This window comes from Mastigoproctus giganteus, chromosome 3, assembly GCF_048544385.1.
Source record: "Mastigoproctus giganteus isolate SK-2022 chromosome 3, ASM4854438v1, whole genome shotgun sequence".
Lineage (NCBI taxonomy): Eukaryota > Metazoa > Arthropoda > Arachnida > Uropygi > Thelyphonidae > Mastigoproctus > Mastigoproctus giganteus.
This window is the reverse complement of record NC_143577.1, coordinates 80,260,994-80,283,706: the sequence shown is the minus strand read 5'-3', so window position 1 is coordinate 80,283,706 and position 22,713 is coordinate 80,260,994. Positions and strand designations below refer to the sequence as shown.

Below are 22,713 nucleotides of genomic sequence, written 5' to 3'. Positions count from 1 at the left end.
AATAAAAAATCCTCTAAATGAAATAAATATTGATATTAACAGCACCAAAGTGTCCATCCATAACCATGTGTTATGTTTGTAGAAGTGTGAAGTCATAGAGCCAAATTGCATATTGCAAACTCACAGGAAAAACCCAACCCCATCCTCATGTGAGGTTGGGCTAATTACATCCTCGAATGAAGATGACTTTTAGAAATAATTCCAGTCATCTACAGGAATTGAGCCCAGACCTCTACAAACAAGTGGCAGATAGTAATCATGCTGGCTAGGCTGCTGCAGAGGGCAACAGAATCGTATAACAACAATAAAAATAACTTAATCCTCAACCTCACACAGAATAATAAGAATAGCTAAAGATACCAAAACAATTAATCTAATCTCTAAATACTCTGCAAACCATCAATGTTAGCCCTAATGGTATAACCACTTAATACTAACACTTGATTGGAACATGGAGATCTAGCCTCTTAGAGTGTTAATACATGTACAAAAGCTGAATTTTGTCATTCATCAAAAAAGAAGTGTAAGTTTGTAATGGTGAAAGCAGAGATGGCAAAAAGGTAATTTCTTTTGAAATTTAAATTCTTTTCAAACTTGTTTTTTGAACCTAAACTTAAATTTTATTACTTAAAACTTGATAAATAAATAAATTTTCTGTTTATACTCTGGGACTACCAAACAGTCAGAGGAGTTCACAAGATATACAGAATACAAGAAACAGTACCATATTCAGCAGTCATGGGCTTGAACCCCAGTCACTCAAGGCACGTGTACTTATGCACCATTGTACTTGACCACTCAGCTACAGCTGCCTTTTTTAATATTATTTGTATCTCTGTATTGCTAATTTGTATTAATAATTATGACATTAAAATATTTTATAAAACGTTTTTAAAAGTATAATGTAATCAGTTTCAGTTCAAAAGATTATCTAATCTTTAAATTCAAGTGTTAAAAAAAAGTAGCATCTTAGATAATTAATGTGCTCATTATTCTGCCCAAACTCCTGTTCTGTTTTAAAATTTCATATTTTAAAAAAAATTGCTTTTGTTTTTCTCTTTAAGGAATCTTTTGATAATATATTTTGAAATGCTTTCATATTCAGAATGGTATTTTTAACACAGTATTGCAGATTTTGGCACCATGCTTGAAATTAGAGGTGTTCGATATTTCCCAGATGGTCGGGCCATTGTTGATACTATAGGAAGCAAAAGGTTTCACATTTTGAGAAAAGATATGCGGGATGGCTACCACACTGGTGCTGTGGAATTTCTTGAAGATATTCCGCTTGAGGGATCAGAAACCATTGGTAAGAATTTTCATTAGTGTATTTGGAAGGAGTGTTATTTTACTTTAAACCATGGAGTCTCATATTTAGTATATGTGTTATCTGGAGCATTCTCATTATCTAGCACAATTTCCATTTTAAGTTTTTGATATGTCTCTTCATCAGGAACCCAAAACTTAACTTTTCTATTGTAAAAAAGGGACTGTTTTATTACCCCACCAATTTGAATGTAGGAAAAATAGGTTGACTCTTGACTTGCATGTCAAAGATAAAATATATATATATATATATACAGGGTGTCTCAAAAATATTGGTACAAACGCTTAGGGGAGGTAGGTAACATCTAAAGGAATGTGAATTGCACAGGAACCAATAACCGGAAACGTCATGGGGAAAGTAGTAGCAGAGGCACAAGAAGCAGAAATGACACAAGACAGTAATTAGTGGCAAACATTTATTTGACATAATATTAACAATGGAGTACGAGATGAATGCATTTCATGATGTTACAACAAATGCTCGAAGGTTCCACCACGAGACGCGATGCATGCGTAACACCAACGCAGTATGGATTGGCAGACATGGTCGAACACACCTAGAGTTTCTTTGACAGTAGCAGCAATGCAGACAAGTCTCGCCACGAGATCCATTTCTGTCTCCACAGGCAATTCATACACAATAGATTTGAGGGCCCCCCACAGAAATAAATCAAGGCTCAATAAATCAGGTGAGCACGGGAGCCAGGCAACGGGTCCACCACAGCCAATCTATCAACACCAAACACGCATGTTCGAATGGTCACGAACCCACCTTCCATAATGGGCAGGTGCCCCGTCATGTTGAAACCAAATGTTGTGTCTCACATTTGCTGGAACATCATCAAGTAACTCTGGTAGAACTTGTTCAAGAAAGATCCGATATTTAGCGGAGTTCATGCGGGATGGTAACAGATATGGGCCGACTAAGCAGTCACCACCATACCTACCCACATATTATTGTGAAGCGATGTTGTGCCACATGGGGGCACACACCGTGTGGGTTGTCGTGAGCTCACACATGAGCATTGTGCTGATTGAATAAGCCTTCCCAAGTGAAATCAAGCCTCATCCGTGAACAAAACATAGCCTGGAAAATTCAAGTCTTGAACACTCTCTTGGAGAAACCGCTGCGCAAAAGCCACACGTGCAGGATGATCTTGGGGGAGCAGTAACTGAACCCTTTGAAGATGAAAGGGGTGTAAGGAATCATCGTGCCAGACACACTGTACTCGGTATAAGGTATGTTCATGTCGGACGGCACCTGGGATTTCTCCCATCTTCACGTGTGTTTCGCTGTATCGAGGACAGTACACTGTCAAGCCAGAGACTTGAAAGTGTGTGGGCTGTGTCTGTGCAGTGTGATATGTTGTGCCCATTGTTTATCCGGCTTGTTGGCCGCCAGGCCCCTAGTGGGCCCCAACGTTGCCCATACCCTGCCACGTGGAGGCTAGCTGGGCGTATCCAGTATCAAAACAAATTGCTGTGGCACCTAGTTTCCTGGGATTTCAGTGGCTAGGACCTATTCAAAAAAAAAAAAAAAAAAAAAAATTGCATTTGACATTAATGCTTAATGGGATTGCTGTTAGGAAATCACTGGTTGGGGTTGAACGCTAAAGAGATGTGTTAAAGGCCAAATAAGTCGGGCAAAATTTTGATGTTATTAAATGTGAGGCTATACGCTAGCTAATAGTGTTAGTTGTCTTAGAGATTTACAGGAAACCGGTAGAATTTAGACGTTGATTAGAATTTGGCGACATTGTTAAGGGTGTACTTCGGTTGATTTAGTTAGAGAGGGAGGGAGACTGAAGACTGGGGAGAAAACAGATAGAAGAATAGGGACGATAGAGTAGGCATCCCCAAAGAGGTCAGTGGAGACGAGCCCCACCAGGCAAAGTATGGGGGGGTAGGCAGGGAGGAGAGGAGACAGAGATCCGTCTCCTCCCTCCCCTGCCTGGGGATGGGGCTTTAAAGGGAACCAGGTTAGAGTACCCAGTTCAGATCGCCGTTGGCAGCAAAGCCGCAGAATGTCTTCGTCGGTGTCATGTCCAAGGAGTGTCGAATCCGGTATGAGGGTTAATCTGCCCATCCCGCTCCGGGGGTGGGATATGTTAGCTGGCAGTGGGGAACCCACCAGGCAAGGGGGTGGGAAAGAGACACATTTACTTCATTCATAATCTGCATTCTCACTCTACTTGCATTCTTTTTTTTTTTTTTTATTTATTTATTTATTTTTTTAATTTAATTTTATTTTTTTTAATTTAATTTAATTTTTTTAAAAATTTTATTTATTTTTTTTAAATACTTTTTTCTTATTTTATAATTTTTTTCCAAGTTTTTTTTTTTTATATATATATATATATATATTTTTTATTTATTTTTTTTTTTCACTCATTCATCTTTTTCTCACACTAGGAGGGGATGCAATGATGTGTAGTGTAAATTTAAATGCTAATTAAAACTAAGGTTAGTGTGTACTTAACTATAGCATTTATGGTTTGTGTTCTTTTTCTCATATGCTTACACTTTTATTCATTCTTCTAATTCTCATCTCATTTATTCGACTCTTACTTTCTGCACTGCACTCTCTGGGCACCTCAACTTACTGTTATTCTTCAGTTGTGATGCAGGCCTAGCCACAAGTTGGTTTTTTTTTTTTTTGTAGGCCAGGGGAGAATGCAGTGATAGTGTTTATGTGGTTAGTAAATGTTTGTTAGTACAGTATATATAAAGTGATGTAAGTTATTTTTAACTTTGTATTCTTTCGGCCAATTACATTTGCTCTTCCACTCATTCCCATTTACTCTCTCTTTCCCTCATGCTAGGTCACTCTTTCTTTCACCAAAACTGCCATTTATTCCCTTTTACCATAATTCTTAGTTCACTCAGTTCCCAGCCTATTCATTGTCTTTCATTCTCATTCATTCATACTACATTGCATCCCTTTGCTACTAGCCGACTGATATTTTTCAGCTAATCTGCTCCCTGTACATCTCCCTCCCCTACATGGTTACTTATTTGGCATGGGGCCCCAGGTTCCTACACATGGCAGGGTAATCCTGGGGAGGTTTGTCATGTCAGGTTTCTGTCAGGGTGCAGAATACTGCTATCCTGACAGTTTTTAAGTCATCGTCTGGGCGTGATGGGAAGCTTGGGCAATTTTACTATTGATTATTGTTTAATTGCTGGGGGCCTGAATTGCCATTCTTTGCATTGCTCTGCGCATTTCAAATACTTTCTGTGTTAAAGATGTAAAAGCTTTATAATTTTGCTCTTCTATGATGAACAGCTGTTCTTCTCCCCTGGGAAGGGGACCAATCTGTGCTATTAGCTCTGTTCTAGGGATGTCATATATTATACATTCATATAGAATGTGTGCCCGGTCTTCACTTTCGCCACAGGTGCAGTTTGGGTCATCGGTCAGGCCTAAGGAGGTTAGTTTCGCCTTTTGGGAGCCGTGACCTGTCAGTATAAATGTTGTAAAAAGTCCAGGGGCATACCACTTAGGTGGCTTTGGGCTAACTATTGACACCCGTGGCAGAAACCGTTTGGTAACCAGACCTCTGGTTTCCTGCTCCCACTTTGTTTGCCATAGCTCGCGGAGCTTTGTGGCCATTCTTTTTCTTTCATCATTGAAGGTGTTGGCTGTGTCAAGGGCTATCCCCAGAAATTCTGTGGGTATGCCCTTTTTAAATCTATAATATAAGCCTCTTTTGGCTACTTCCAGATAAAGTGGGAGAGTTCCAGCCAGCAACTGTAGTGCAGGTTTGCTTACTGTGCGACATGCTCTGGTAATAGTGAGTAGTATTGTCCTTTGTATCGATTCTAATTTATTCCTATTTCTTACTATGGCCGAGCGGATGAACCACGCACTGGCTCCATAGGTGATAACAGGTAGGAACATTGCATGGTATATGATTGCCAGGGTCTTTCTTTTGAGTCCCCAGTCTGCTCGACTGATCCTGGCAATCATACCTGCATAATTTCTCACTTTCTTCGCCAAGTAGATCAAATGGGGGTAAAAGGTTAATTTTGAATCAAAGACCACTCCAAGATATTTTAGTTCTGTTACCATTTTTATAGTGTGTGTGTTAATTTTGATTTGTGGACGTCTTCTTATGTCCAAATTGCCTTTTAGAAGTATTTGTTTGGTTTTTTCAGGCGATATTTTGAGCATGTGCATTTGTGCCCACTCCTGCAGCTGCAAGAGGGCGGCATTTGATCTTTGCTCTACAACCACTCTTGAGTTACCTTTTACAAGGAAAATCATGTCATCTGCAAAGGCCAGGCTTTCCACGGGGCCCAGATCCAAGGCCAGAAATTCATCCAGAACAATGTTCCAAAAGAAAGGGCCAAGGATTGAAACCTGCGGGCAGCCTTTATTCACAGGGCATGTCAATTCCTGGAACCTTCTGCGTACTGAGACACTTCTGTCTGTAAGGTAGCTGTTTATTACCTTATAGAGGTTTTGTGGGGCATTTGCCTGGCGAAGTCTTCTAAGGACACTAGGCCACCAGAGTGAGTCAAATGCCCCAGCAAAGTCAATGGAGATTGCCAGCATATATTTCTCCTCTGTGTTTTTAACTGTTGTCAGTAGGTGGTGCATGGCATCCTCCGTAGAATTGCCCTGCTTAAAACCGTACTGATTGTTGGAATGCAAACCTGCTTCTGTATAATATTGAGCTAATCTGCTATATATTAGTCTTTCATATATTTTCCCTAGTACAGGGAGTAGGGCTATTGGTCTATATGATTTGGGATCAGTAGGGAGTTTTCCAGGGTTTTTGAGGATTAATCTTAACACAGCTTGTTTCCATATTTTTGGGAATATACCTTCTGTCATACAGTTATTATATAGTGCTATTAATTTATGTGGTCTATTTCCGCTAATTTTTTGATAATCTTAACCTCTAAGAGGTCAAAACCTGGGGCATTTATTGTTTTTGGTTTTAGATAGTGCTATTTCTAAGTCTTGTATAGTGAACAGAGGTTCAATATTAGCATTGTCATATTCAGTGTTTTCTTTTATAATGTCTAGCTGGGTGGGGGAATGATTTCCAGTTTCAGTCTGAATGATGCTGTCTAGGATGTTATTTACAGAATCCATCCAACACAGGGTTGGGGTTCCATCTGGTGTGACAGTAGTTTCTAAGACATCTCCTCTTGGCAGCTTGTTGGTCACTATTCTGTAGACAACTCCCCAGGGGTTATTGTTTCCTGTACTCTGCAACGAGACACTCCTAAGGCAGAGGCAACGGCACGTGTGCTGGTAGGATTATTCTGGACAGCATTCAACACACTTTCTTCCATGGCGGGAGTTTGTGTCGATCGTGGTCTGCCCGCACTACTCCTGTTACCTCTAAATGACCCATAATCGCACAAATTTTGATGCACATGCGCAAACAAATGGTGGTCTGGTACATGTCTGTCTGGGAAGTGTTCTCCAGGCTTGTCCATTGCCCTCTGCTAATTCATACACCAGGTGCATGTCTGCCAGCTCACAGTTCATATATTGATGCATGCTCTTCGTGTGGCGACTACTGCTTGAATGAGTAAACAGAAATTTTCCCTCTCGTGAACTGATGAACAGCGCCGTGTGCCGACTTATGGTGCCGTTTCTGGTTATGGGTTCCTATGCAATTCACATTCCTTTAGATGTTACCTACCTCGCCTAAATGTTTGTACCAATATTTTTGAGACACCCTGTATATATAGATTCATTATCAAAAAACAGCTTATGATGAAGGTAAATCTAGACCTTGAGAAAGTGTTTAATACAACATGGACATCCAGAATCCTGAAAGATTTATTTGAATTGCAGAGGAGCGTCCTCAGTTCATTGAGAACTGTCTTTCTCACAGGCACTATGAGGGCTCTCTATCTACAATACATGTACAGAAATGAGTTCAGGCTTATTATTAAATACAACCCTGATTTACCCTTAAAGAGAACAATATTGCAAAAGTTATATTGCCTTTCCAAAAGTTTGCCAAACTACTTTGCAAAAGTTATACTGGAGTGCAAATTGGCAGCAAAAGCATCAATAATTTAAGATATGCAGATGATACAACTCTGTTTGCAGAAAATGAGGATGATCTAATATAATTGATTTTGATGGTTAAAGATGAGAGCGTAAAAGAGGGACTGCAGCTTAACATCAAGAAAACAAAAATTATAACAACAGCTGGGACTGGAGAAGTTAAAAATAACAATGAAGAGATTAAAAGAAGAATTTCACTTGGACACAGCACAGCACAGTAATGAGCATGGAAAAGATCTGGAAAGACAAAGACATCAGCCTTACAATGAACACCAGAATGGTTAATGGTATAGTGTTTCTCATAACTTACAGGTGTGAAAGCTGGACAATGAAAAAAGCAGACAGAAGAAAAATTGACGTTTTTGAACTCTGGTACTGGAGAAAGCTGCTTCTCATACCATGGACAGCGAAAGTTACAAACAGAGACATTTTGGATTGCATCAAGCCAGAAACATCACTGGAAGCCAAGATCACCAAGCTACGATTGACTTATTTCGGTCATGTAATGCGATCCAATTCATTGGAAAAATCAATAATGCTAGAAAAGATCAGTGGAACAAGGAGAAGAGGTCGGCAAAGAACATGCTGGCTCAACACCACCAAGAGCGAAACTGGCATGAGCATGAAGGACTTGAAAGAAGCTGTTGAAGACCGGACAGCATGGAGGCATCTCGCCCAAAAAGTTTCCAAAAGTCAGTTGCGACTGAATGAATGAAAACAGCAACAAACTGCCTTCACTGGAAATTTGTGTGTAGGCAATTGGTCTTTCCAACCCAAATTAAATTGCAAAGCATCGATACCATTGTGGCAGCCCAGTTACCCATAAACAAAATAGAAAGGTGGATAAGAAATAATGGATATAGAATCGCCAAGAAAAAAATCAGTGGTGTACACTTCTGTGAAATTTGTGGCTTTCATCCTGAGCTAGCTTAAACAGTTTTCCTTTAAAACACGTAGGTACTTCCATTTCTCCACGGTGCTCTTTGCGTAGCCCTAGCAGTCTTTAAAACTTCTCTTGTCTGTAGCTTTTAATTGGATGCATCTGAGCCTCTATTACATCTTTGAAATTATCTGCTCGTCGTGTTTGCAGGGTAGACCTAGTGTCTTCACCCTGCCTATTCCTGCATCCATCTGTCCATACACTTACAACTTTACCTCAAGTGGATGGATTTTGATGAAATTTTATATTTGATTTGGGTCTTTTAAAAAATTTATCAAGCTGTCCCAAATTTTATTAAAGACCAATAGAAATTTGGCTTTTTTTTTTTTTTTTTTTTTTTTTGTAATCATAACATTTTGAGTTCTCTGCTGTGATTAATGGAAGTGTTTCGGATATTTGACTCTTGCTTGATAAGAAAATGTGACATTTATACTAGATTGTGAGAATATGTTCTATTAGTCCCTGGGAAGGTTTCAGGAATGCATTTTGTCCACTCCTTTGCTTGTTATGCATCACCAAACCATCTGGCCTGATAGAAACTCTAAGGTTGATTGAATACAGTCAGGGTGTGATAGGCTTAATGAGATCTATGCTGAACGTAGCGTTCACCAGGGTAAATGCTACATTTTTATCGTGATCCGTGGAGGTTAAATTTGGATTTATCAGAGAATATTACCGATTCCCACTGCTAGTTGTCATGTTAGCACATTCTTTTGTCCAAATTAGTTGTTTTTTCCTCATGGATTTTGTCAGTAAGAGCTCCTTACAAAATTTATATGCTTTCAGACTACACATCACAAGCCTTCTGACAGTTCTATCACTTGCATTTACCACAGTATATTCCTTCCATGTGGATTTTAGGTCTGTGAAACTTGCACAACAATCACAGAGATGTAGATGCTTCAGACCTCTGAAGTTACTGAATAAATACTGCAGCACAGTAACCCTGTGCTGCAGTACTTGTTCAGTCCAGTTCCAGATTAGATTTTCTTTTGACATCTCCAGTGTCACATTTCTTTTTAAGTAATCTTGACAGTTGACTGGTTAAAACCAACTTTTGACTATGTGTCAACCAGAGAAGTCCTCCTTAACAAAAGCAATAATTATGCTTTTCTTTGGAGTTAAATTAGTGTATGCCATACCATTTCTAAATAGGAAGTGATGTCAGACAGCAGTAGGAGTTAAATTAGTGTATGCCATACCATTTCTAAATAGGAAGTGATGTCAGACAGCAGTAGGTGGATGCTTTTATTGTGGTGCAGTATCCCACTAGTTCTGCAGGATGATGTAATAATGTCTTGAGATGACGTAATTTTACCTATAGAGGTTATTTGGGAAATAAACTTTAAGAGGACGATGTAATTTATATAGTACACACACACACACACAAGCACGCTCATGTGCGCACGCACACACATACACACAGTAGAGGGTCAGTTATCTGGAATAATTGATGTCAGACCTCTTCTGGGTAGCCAAATTTTCCGGATAATTTTTCCTGTAAGATTAATCTGTTTTTTTCAACTTAACTTAAATAAGATTAATTAAATTAAAAAAAAAATTATAAACCAATCTTAGAAAACAGAAACATCCATCCAGGAATTTCTATGATTTTTATACAAAACAGGAAAATTAGAAAGATTTTTAAATGCTCTCGGTTTTTTCAACTTACCGATGGACAATCTGTGCATCAGAGTGGCATTTGCACATATAGCAATTGTAACTCGCTCTTTTCTCATCAGCCGACCGGGCTAGCCGAGTGGGTAAAGTACCTGCTTGGCAACCCAAAGGTCGCGGGTTCGATTCCCGCCTCGGGCTTGGATCAAAGTACTGCAAAAACCTTGGGAGGTGCAATATGGCCACAGAAGCCGATGCGCCAACAACTACCAAATCAAAATCTTTTCTCATCTTGAAAATTGGTGCAGGCATTTCTCTTTTAGTGGCTAGGGTTTTTCTCGGTAATGCTTTCCACAATAAGCCCATCTCATCAACATTATAAACGTTTTCTTTCTCTTAATTTGCTATAACTGAAGGAAACTTACTTTTCAAAGGACACCACTGCCGATTCGTCTGCAGAAAGTTTCTCACCTTGAGTGTCTAGTTCACGTATACCATGTTTCAGTTTAAAGTTTTTCAGCCAACCTGTGCTTGCCTTAAAATATTTATTACCTTTAAATTTTCGATTAAAATCCAATGCTTTTTCACACAACATTGGGCCAGACACTGGTTCACCTAAACTTTGCTCTGAAGAAAACAAAAAAATTAAGTGAGTGCACTCTCTAAAGCAAAATTTTCAGGTTTTGACATAGTCTTTTTCCTGCTAGATCTTCCTTCACTGTCCATAATCGAGACAAATTCTGTTATAGCATTGGAATTTTTCTTGATGTCATAAATTGCTGAAGTGCCTACATTAAACTCTTTGGAGAGATTTCCTAAATATTCACCTTTTCTAATTCTATTAATAATTTACAATTTTTGTTGCTATGTTAAAACTATGCATTTTCTTTTTGTTCACATTTTGCCATAAAATAGTTGAGAAAAATAATAAATCGCACAGTTTTGGGCCAATATTATTCTTACTGAATCAGGTGCTAAATTAATCTGAAATTCACTCATGGTTTCCAAGAAAACCAAGTAGTCTCTGTGATGTTTTTCTAAAGCACATTTCTGAAGGCCACATAGAATTCTAGAGGTCACAACCATAAAGCAATAAAAAGAATTTTCAGTTTTCAATTTAATGGGCTTTTTGTTTGTACAATCTGTTATAAACAGGTAGTAAACTCGATCCTTTGCTTATTATAATCAAAATTCAATTTGCAAACGTGATCACTATAACCAGAGCTTACTGTACTACCGTTAATAAAAGAAAAGAAGAACGATTAGCCTTTCAAATTATTCCGGATAACCGACGTTCTCTCTCTCTCTCTCTCTCTCTCTCTCTCTCTCTCTCTCTCTCTCTCTCAAAGAATAAGAGAAGTTTACCTCACTATGATACATAGAAATTAAAACGGACAATTTAAAAAATAAATAAAAATCGAAAATATTACATTACAATAAGAAATAATTAATAATAATTAAAAATCAATTTAATGCAATTAAAAATTAAGTAAAAAATTAATTTAACAAAAAATGCAAAACTGTTTTTTTCCTTCCTGAAGCTGACAATGCTTTTCGACAGTATGTCATGATCTCAGGAATGAAAATTCATTCCTGAGATTTGCTTTGCTGCTGTAGTCTGTGGCATGATTTCTGTTTAAATAAATTTAATTTATTAATTGACAATACTACACTGAGCTAATATATTCCTAAATGCAGTGATATATATTAGACTATCAAGTTTTATGTTATACCTTATATACACAGTGTTAAATTAGTTATATCCTTACCAAAAAGTAAAACCCCTAAGCTAAACATAAAAAGATATATGTCCAAAAAGTGATTAGAATCTTTGAGCTACTTGTTTATCACAATTAAAACCCTACTATTCCACTGGCCTACTTGTTACCTGCTACGATATTCTTGCCAAAAACACTGATACAATAGTGGTACAAATATTAAGTCATAACTTACAAAATTTAAAATTTAGCTAAATTTAAAAATAAGCTAATGGACATGACTAGGACTTTTTAAACTATATGTAAAACACAATTTAAAATGTTAATTAATCAAAAAGACTGTAAAATTTTTCAAAAAACTTATTATTCCCATAAGTTTTAAATTCTGTGTCTTGGCATTTATAATCTCATAGTGTTTTTTCATGTATCAGAAAATATTAGATAACTTCATTAATAAGCAGGCTCCAAAATTGTCACATTCATTCATCTTGTGAAGGTGAAGAATCAGTGGGTGTCTGATACTTTAATTTTTTTTTCTATTATATGTATGTAATTTTGTATCATGACAAATTACAAAGTATGTTTACTTTTTTTAAACGAATCTTTTATAAAAAATGTGTTTTTCCTGAGTTTGTTTCTATTGATGTTGGATAAAATAATCTCTTGAATTATGCGAATTTAAAACGTGGAACACATCAGTTTGCCTTTTTGAGGGCTATTTTGGTAGATAGCGCTGATTTTTTTTTTTTTTTTAAATTGCATTGTCTATGAAGCAGTTATCAAGGTTAATATACAAGTGTTTTAAATAGGAGCACTATAGATCTTAAAAAAATGCATATTCATCAGAATGACTGTGGATCGGACAGAAAAGAGTGTTAAAAGTGGGAGAGCATTATAAGCTGGTGCATTACCATGTGTGTATGCGTTTTATTCATGCAGAATTGAGATTTAAATTAAACAAAAACTTGTTGCAGTTTTGAACTTTTATCAGAATGGTTTCACAATTAATTTGTAAAAGAGGTAAAATAATTTCAAAAGTCAAAACCAAATGCAAATGAAAACATGAAAGGCATTGCTATATCAAGCAGCAAAAGCAATGTTGGTACCTTTTCCTATTTTCCATTGCTGCAGCTCATACAGTTTATGGATCAGGGAGTTATATTCATCTGGAAATGTTTGTATTGCAGAAAACAGTTGGAAGCATGGCTAGTTTTTTTGGCAGTTCTGACAATGAGACATGACAGTGACATGTCTCAGTGACAAAACAAGATGTAAAGAAAATGAAGGAAAATATGAAAGAAAGGTTAAATTACACAAAAGTTGCCCTAGTATTTAAATTTGCTAATTCTGATGAGGAATTTGAAAAATATTTTTACACTAAGAGAAATGAAGACTTGTTATGAAACAGCAATGCAGTAGGACCTTTACTTAATAGGAAATTTTAGATTTCTTCAGAAAAGACAATACAATTCAGATGGAACCATCTAAAGCTGCTTAAGAGTATAGCTATTGATGTTTAGCAAATTAAAGTTCATTGTTTAAAAACATTGTATTCTTTCTGTTCTATTTGATTTGAACTGTGTGCACTGAACAGTTATCACAGATTGTAAAACAGATTTGTCTTAACAGATCAGCCTAGTTACATATTTAAAAACAGAGGAAGAATATATGACAAAATGGTTTTAAGATAGTCTTGGGGGGGGGGGGGGATCACAGATCAGAGCTAGATCACCCTTCATATGCCAAAGAGCATGCAAAATAGAGATATGTATAAAGGTCATTAAAATAAAAATTCCAAAAAGTAGTATTTCACAAACAACAAGGAAACTATGCATGCCATCTTCAATGTAATACACATTAGGTTTGACACAGGTCTTCCAAAGCTGCACTAATGTCTGGATTCCTCAAGGGTAGAAGTTTTGACATTGGTATTGATGCCATTTGTGACTGCCATATTGACCCCTTCACCTGATGAGAAATGATATCCTTTTAGTGGCACAAAAAAAGTGAGGATCACGTGGAGCTAAGTATAGTGAATATATGGAGGATGGGATAATACTTCAGATTTTATCTCCTGTATCTGATTCACTGCAGAACAAGGGGGTGTCTGAACTGGTGTTACCATGTTTCAGACACACAAAGAACAGGCATAAAATTATAATAGTTCTTTTGAATTGCTGGTATTAATTTGTTCATAAGCATATATTGCAGTATTTGTTACTCATCACTGTTTTTCATCACTCCACACAATGTTCCAGAAACACTCCTTTATTATCCCAGAATACAAGGCATGGTTATTAAATAATAAGATAGCATGTGTAGCCACTGCACACTATGCACCACCTGTGAAACCAAGGTACAGCAGTTGACCTTGAACCTTTCTCTTGTTGTCTGCCAAGTCAAATTCCAACATGCTCATTTGCTTTGCAGTGAAACAGGTTTACATTACTTTGTGTTTTTGTAGTTTGCCAAAAAAATGACAGACAAAAGAATTGAACAATGAATGATCCTCAAATTTTTTAACAATTCTAAAGAAAACACCAACTGAAAGTTATGCGAAGTTTATTGGGAAGATACTATGTTAAGAGTGCATTTGATTGAATGACATTAGCATTAGTAAAAGAATTTTAGGAGAAAGAGAGAGAGATGTAAAACGATAAAGACCAGGTCACCCAGTATCCATACTAATGAAAATGTGGACCGGGTAAGAACATTGATGAGAAGTGATCATTGTTTAAGCATTGGAATGGTTTCATCAGAACTGAATATGGACAGAGAAATGGTTAGACAAATTTTAACTTAAAAATTTAGACATGAGAAAAGTGTGCCAAGATGGTGCCAAAATTTTTGAATGAAGATAAAAAACTGAGACGACTCCAAGTTTGCGAAGATGTTTTTAAAAAAATTGAAGAAGATCCAGACTTTGAGTACTGTAATTACTTGCAATGAAAGTTGGGGCTGTTATGGTGTGATCCAGAAATTAAAAGACAGTCAGTGCAATAGAAGACAAAAAAATCCCCAGACCGAAAAAAAGCAAGAATATCAAAATTGAAAAACATGCTTCTTGCTTTCTTCAATATTAATGGAATTATAATGGCTGAATGTGTCCCACCAAATAAGACTGTCCCTCATATATACTGCACTGCAGTTCTGACAAGGCTGAATGAAAAAATTTGATGAAAGACACCTGAATTATCGAAAGATGGTTGGATGCTCTATCAAGGCAGTGCTCTAGCACACAACATGCTCTCTGTTTAAGGAAACCCATTTTCAGTCCATTTGCATTAGTAGTAACAAACAGTGCAAGAATGCTGGCTTATACAGCATCAGCCAACAAAAAAGACACTAGCCACAATTGTTTGCCTAGTTCTCCCTTGAATTTATTTAAAAGTAAATAAATTCAAGGGATTTAAACTTCCACAACAGCAGATGGAAGCTTGTTCCAACAATCAATCACCCATTGGCTAAAAGCAAACTTCCACACATCTATTCTGGAACTGTTTATTTACATAGTGACCTAAGCAATTATGTCACTACAGTTTTTACTGTTATCTGTTTTTACTGTTATCTATGTGATGTGGTTTTGGTACATTAACCCCAAGGGCTCATATCTGGTGAGTATAGGCCTGGCACACCCAGGGTCCTGAGCTGAGTATCATCATTCTTCCCTTTCTTAGTGATTCCCGTCTCTCTCTCTCTCTCTCTCTCTCTCATGGTAATTCAGAAATTTTTTTTTTTTTTGACTGGTGCAGCATAAGCCTCAGGCTTCCTTGCACCATATGTCTAATAATAATTATTATTATAGCTCTAGTTGCTGATATGCCATTAAAACCCAAACAACCAACCAATCTGGAACAGTCTTTCCTCAATTTAAATTTGTGCCATCTTGTGTGTTGTCTGAGAAAAAGGAAGAATTCCATCTAGCATTGAGCTTGCTTAATTATTTCAAAGCCTTAAACACCTCGATCATTTCACCTTATAGGTGGCTAGTCTTTGGGTGCTGCAATTTGCAGAACTGAAGCCTTTCCTGGTAAGAGCACCCCTTTGTTCTGCTCGCCAATCTCGTTGCCCTTCTGTACTCATTTCAGCAGCTCCACACCCTTCCTAAAATGAGGCCTCCAGACCTGTATGCAGTACTCAAGACATGGCCTCACCATTGCCTTATACAATGGGATAATCACCTCCTTATCCCTGCCAGCTAAATTCCTGTATATCGTTGACAAAACCCCATGAGCAGTTCTGGCAGCCTATCTGCATTGCTCAGAGTAATGGGAGTAATTGTGCATTTATATCTGACTGCACAATTACTCCCAGGTCGTTCTCGTTTTCCTCTAACCTGAGGGTAGTACCACACAGTTCGTGCTACAGAGTGTAGTACCATACATTACTGTGGGGTTACTGCTACCCATATGCAGTACTTTGCATTTATTAATGTTAAACTTCAATTACCATTTCTTAGCCCACCTGCCCAATTATCAAATTATGTTGATAATAATTTGAGAAAAAATTATCAACCAGTTTAAAAAAAAAAAATTTTTTTTTTTGGAAAAAGTGTATGTGGTATTTCAGTTTAATTTGTTACTCATTATTTAAAAGATTAAGCAATAAATTAAATTGAAATCCATATTAGTTGAGTTCTAAAGTGTATAGATACAGAAGGTTTGTAAATATACAGGTGGTACAAATGCATCATACTATATATGCACATCACATAATGCATGACTGCAAATTGAATTTGCATGTAAATGCATTGTACATCTCATATATTCAAGCAAATCACAGATTATCTTTTTCTTATGAAGAGACATGTAGTTTTATTTATTATTTTTTTTCTGTTTCAGGGATTACTGACCCCTTTATCAGTGGTTAACTAGGTGCCATTGAGGGTGTATACTTTCCTGCCAGTGATGGGGCAATAATCGTGAAAGAGTTCATCTGGACAATGGCACACACTAAGAATAAATAGAACTATACTTTTCTTAATGAGACAGTGCTAGTTTATTTGAAGATTAAGAGTAGAAAACTTTTGCATCATAGTATGTGATGTGAGATGCTTTTTTTTTTTTTTTTTTTCTGTGCAACCTTCAGTTTGTCATTTTAGTTATAAATATAGATTGATGCACTTGCATTGCTTAGATGATAAATTTAAATATTGTTTATTAAAAAGAAAGACTAAAAATAACTCTGGAAACTTTTTTTTTCTTTCTCTCTCTCTCTCTCTCTCTCTCTCTCTCTCTCTCTCTCTCTCCCTCCCCCCCCCCTCTGCTTAGAAGTGAAACTTCTTCATGATGAAGTATATCGTGAGGCTGAAGCTTGGTTTACAAATTTGGAAACAGATACAAAGACTAGGATTCTCCAGTATTTTGGATCTATGCCTCCTGTAGAAGAAAATTATATATCTTCTCCTGATGGACCCACTTGGTTCTGGTGGTTGTTAGCTATTCTTCCGCTAGATGTAAAGACACAATTAGCAGTACTGGCCATGACATCCCTTCGTCGTCGACTAGAATCTTTGCGTCGGGTACTTTGCTATCTTCAGCATCATGGACCTGTCTGAGTGGATTAAAAATTAAGGAGTTACATATCTAAGGTGCTACAGTTGTGTTCGCATTTTGTCATTTCACAGAACTTATTGATGCTTGGTGTTCTATTTATCCTTCCTCTTTCTGGTGCAGCAACATACTTGGGCCCAAATGATTTATACAGAAAAAGAATTGGTGTATGAATTTACTGTTCAATACATTGTTTAGATACCTTATTTTTGAATTTTTATTGTATATTTGTATAAGTTCCTAATTAGATTTATTTTTAGTCCCCTTTTTAATTAAGTTGGTTTGAAGTTCATGATAGTACAAGTATACATTTAAAATTGAATCACCGTTAATCAAAATAAAAGTTTGGTTAAGATTCTTTTTATGACATCTGCAAGTATGTATTTACTGAGTAATTCCTGTTTTCCCACCAGCTTGAAATATTCTCCTTCAAAAGGTGGTTTTTTTTTTTTTAAGATATGCAATAAGTGATTGATTTACCATTTATTATTAGTAAATCGTAAATCAATCACTTATTGCACAGAATAAAATGATTATCCAATGTATTATGCACAGAATAAAATGATTATCCAATGTATAATCATTTTATTCTGTGCATTATTTTAAAACATATATTTGATATTTCTCCTATAATTTTATTAAGAGAAATCTTTGCTGCTAGTAGTGATGGTAGATTTTTACTAAACACTTCCTTCTTTTTGAATATACTCATAAGGACTAAAAGACTCAAATAAGATTATCTACTACATGCCTACTACCTCTAGCAAAATCTTTCACCATGACAGCTCTGAATATTTTGATCTGACATAAACATAACTGCCTTACCTTACACATAAAGTGATATGATAGTATTGCATAGCTACTTTGAAAATTACCAACTTCCTAAAACTGAAACTCATTGTTGATTAATTCAGCAGTGAATTTCAGTAGTAGTGGGCTCTGTGAAGCAAATTTTTTGTGTAACTTTTTAATTTGGTAACCTTTGTGCTAGATGCACTAAAATATTAATGTGTTCTTATCTTTACTTTATTACCCAACACTATAGTAAAATTGACAAAAATCAAATTCAAGTTTTTAAAAATTTCATAAAATTTAGTAAATAAAATCCATTGTTACTCTTTTGGAAGCAGTATCCTCTACATAAGTAGATGCATCCTCTACATCTATTTATGTACTGCTTGTGATTCAGTTTTATGGAATTTTGGATCCGAATTCTGCAGAAATTCCTCATTTTCAACTCTTCAGCCCAATCAGACAACTGGGATCAGCAGTTAGGAAAAACAGATTAGCATTAGTAGTGGCATATGATGCAAGAAAGCAAGTTTATACAGCATCAGCCAAAAAAAAAAAAAAAAAAAAATCCAATTTCAGCTGTCCATTTGCTCCAAAAGTTTTCCCAGATTAAATTGAATCTATTTAATCTGGCAACTTCCACAACAACAGATGGCAATTACAGCAATCAATCACTCGCTGGCTAAAGGCAAATTTCTGCACATCTATTCTGCAACTGTCTTTCCTCGGTTTGAATTTATGACCCCTCAAGTGCTTAATCTGAGGAAGAGGAAGGATCCTATCAGCACTGAATTTGCTCAAACCATTCAAAGCCTCAATCAGATCACCTCGCAGGTGCCTAGTCTCCAGATGCTGCAATTTGCAGCGTCTGCCTTTCTTGGTATGAGCACCCATTTGTTCCCCTCACCAATCTCATTGTAATTGCAGCAGTTCCACATCCTTCCTAAAATGAAGCCTCCAGGCATGTATGCAGTACTCAAGATGTGGACTTGCCATTGCCTTATACAATGGGATAATCACTTCCTTATAACCTGTCCTTTCTGTATACACATTGTACTCCCCAAATTCCAGTTCTGCATTCCTTATTCTGTGTGACACTATGTCTCTGATATCCCAACAGTATCCACCTTGGATGTCTTGACCATCACTTCAGATCATCAAACTTATTTACTGTACTCCTAGCATTGGTGTACATGCAAGTATACATGCACCTGTTCTTATTCTAAGTTACCCGAACACAGCCCGTGTATTTACTTATTCCTCGATGACTCCCAGCAGTTCTTGAAATCCCCAGCACCTTTCCAAGTTGCTGCTCATTCCAGTAGAAGCAGTACAAGAATCACTTTCAACCCTGCCCATGGCCATTGTTAATCTATTAGTCTGTGTATCCCTCCCCAAGCTAGCAGTTTTCCGAGCCACCTAACACTGCCACGATAGCATCAGCAAATATTCTTGCACCCTTTATATTCATATGTATCCCATCCCCATAGAAGTGCTCTCTCCTGTTAACAAGCACTGACCATTCTGAGAAAAATTCTAACCCAAGAACCTTGCACAATCTCTCCAGGGCTAAATTGATTAACAAGGCTCTCATCACATACTCCCTCCTATCATGTTCTGGCAGAATTGCGGACATTTTCAAATTTAACCCCAACTCATGACTTTTTTTCAACATTGACCTGTACTTGTGAAGTAAGTCCACAGATTTGCTACTCTTAATGTCATTAGTGCCAATGTGTATAACACTATCACTTTTGTGCCCTTAAAAGATAATATCTGCTCTAAGTCAAACTTTTGCCACTGACACACATACACTGGTTCTGTTTCACCTATCCATTTTGCACAATATATTTCCCATTTTCCTGACAGTACAGTCACCAACAACAACTAGCTCCTGCCTTGCGGATTGCCACAGTGTTGACTGATGATGAAGTTCAAGCTCTGGCATTGATGTGGGCAGCTGACAGCTTGATGGGCCCCCCCCCAATTTAAATCCTTTGAGGGCATTCGCCCTGTTTTTCAAGCTGTCATAAAGGCCCATAAAAGTGCTGAGTTGGTGCCTAACATCCTAACGCTTTTTACATCGAGCACACACAAAGACATCTCCCCCCCCCCCATTGGCAATATCATGTCCCATTCTTGATAGCTCCAGTAACATCAAACAAACAGAACATTTCTTAAGGCCGTGATTCAGAGGACCCCCCCCCCCCACAAGTTCTTCCTGAAGTCATGACACTCCCAATGCCTTGAGCTTTTTGCTTTCCTGCTCTGAGGCATGATTTCAGTTCAAATTCGATATAATTAAAAATACTACACTAAACTTATAAAGTAATGCCGTAATAATACTATGCACCGGTTATGCAATTAAGCTTATGTTATTGAATATATATATTTCAATATCGAGCTCATGGTATATGTATTTCGTATCTCTTACTTGTTTATGTATATGAATTCCATATCTCCTATCAATTTTATATATATTGCGCTGTAATGTTACTTTTATAAATTCCAAGTAGTTATAATAGACAAAAAAAAAATTTAACTATCTATTGCTAGCCTACATGATTCAAACTCTCGAGCGACCTATTTACGGTACTATATCTACACCAAATCACTGATACTGAAAGCTGTACAAATATTAATGTCATATGTTATGGACTACATGATAAAACTTATAAACTTATAGTTTATAAGTCTCTTCTGATACTGATTACACTGCAGCAAAGTTACATAGAAACTTCCAGTATCTGCTATATCAGTACTAAGACAATAGCAGCAAAATTCGAACGTTCTTATAGATACAATACAGTGCCAGCAGAAATTGGCTGCGATTTTTTTTTTTTTTTTTTTTTTTTTTTTAAGCAGTTACGTAGGGGCAATTAAGGGCTAAGTAAAGAACAAATATACGCTACTAAATTTAAATCAAAAGTTAGAGAAAAACATAATTTCAAATCAATAAATAAAGTTCCACTTAGTGGCTCCCAAAAAAAACGTAGTTTTCTTAGCGACTTCAGCAGAATATGATAAGTGGTAGTAGCACATACTAAATTTTCAAGATAATAAACAGACACAGTTTAAAGCAACCTTTAGAATGTAGATCTACGCATGTTCTCCCTGGAGCCCACAAGTGGAAAACATAGATTTCTGTACGTAGATGATTTATAGAGCTTCTTAATGTACCGTTATGTAATTGACTTAATAATGAGAATAGCAATGAGCTTAATTGACTGTACTCACCTCAGTTGATCTGCTTAGTTACATGGTATGGAAGTGGAAATGAAGAAACGACAGACAACACTTTAACTAACCGCACTTCCCTTAACATCAGCATTTTAGAACTCATCTCGATATTACTTGAGGCTAGGCACTTCCAAGACCAAATATTTGTTCTTCCCATGGGATTAGGAATTTCAGCTCCCTTATCAGAAATCTACTTAGCCACGATCGAAAACCAAGTACTCCAACCTTTTCCTTCTGGTATTAAGCTCTATATGCAGCATGCGGACGACGCATTATTAATAGGAAACAGAGCCACCATTGATAATCTTTTTATTAAATTCAGTACAATACAAGAAAGATTAAAATATACCCTTGAAATAGAAACTGACAATAAAATCAACTTCCTTAACCTCACAATATATAAAATGGCACCAGGCTAGGAACCAAAATCTATAGAAAAGACACACACAGGAAAATATTTGCATTTTCAATCGCATTTATAGAAAGTCCGTTCTTTACAATCAAATCTGCAATGCCATTAAATTTAGTTCTTCCCAGAACAATTTATCCACCGAACTACAATATCTTACAAAGAAATTCATAGCTAAGAAATACCCTTCACATCTAATCCAACACACAATTTCTGTTGCAAGAAATAATGTCGATAACCCACATAATCATAGCACTAAACAGAACACATGCATTGTCCTCCCCTACCACAGCAGACTCGCCAGACAGCTTTGCCAGTATGGACATAAAGTTAATATTTTCTTCATACAATAAATTAGGGACCATGTTTAATACATATAAAGAGACACACGAATATCCAATAAGTTACATCAACAACGTTATATATTTAATTAAATGTCAATCCGGTTGTAACACATGCTACATTGGGAGTACTACCACAAAATACGGCACCACAAAAATTTCCAGTACATGTGCTTATTACCATCATAATAGCTTCAGACCTAACCAAGCCAGCACCGAACTTACCCAACACGTACACTCTCACAATCACAATCCCTTAATCAATTCAGCCATTGCAATTATTAAATTAGGATCTAGTTACAAAATCTTCCAACACGAGGTGCTTGTCATAGAATGGTGTCACCATAACACTAAATTTAATGTTCTAAACATGAAACTGCCAAACAACCTTTCACCAGTCTGGAACCTTACTCACATAAGGTTCCCACATGTCTCAAAATGCATTATGGGAACATAGGAATTCTTTAAATACATAATTCCTTTTCTCCTATCATTGCCAACCGAAGACATTTTACACGAAAGTTGCTTGTTGTGACTTTTGGCTTCACCTTGTTCTCATATTAATATTTTATAAATGACAACCAGGGACGAGGTAGTGCACTTCATCCTTGAGAAAATTTAATTACAGGTTTTAACAATTCCGTATTTATTTATTTTAACTTATTGTAAAGTTCATTTCCACTTCCATACCACGTAACTAAGCAGATCAATTGATCTGATTACCGTCAATTAAACTCTTAT

At 36.7% G+C, this 22,713-nt stretch overlaps 1 protein-coding gene across 3 annotated transcripts in view; it reads left to right on the top strand.

Annotated features, from left to right (window-relative positions):
• The window catches only part of LOC150088106 (LON peptidase N-terminal domain and RING finger protein 3), a 150,186-nt gene that overhangs the window by 110,788 nt on the left and 16,685 nt on the right, over positions 1 to 22,713 (top strand). For 2 of the 3 annotated variants that reach the window (XR_016546776.1, XR_016546777.1), the window contains exons 10-11: positions 1,125 to 1,309; positions 16,909 to 17,357. Coding sequence is in view for 1 of the 3 variants with exons in the window: in XM_090370575.1 (XP_090226701.1) it covers positions 1,125 to 1,309; positions 16,909 to 17,195 (472 nt within the window). In the remaining 2 variants the exon portion in view is untranslated. The remainder of the gene's footprint in view (positions 1 to 1,124; positions 1,310 to 16,908; positions 17,358 to 22,713) is intronic. The other variant, XM_090370575.1, reaches the window with a different exon arrangement.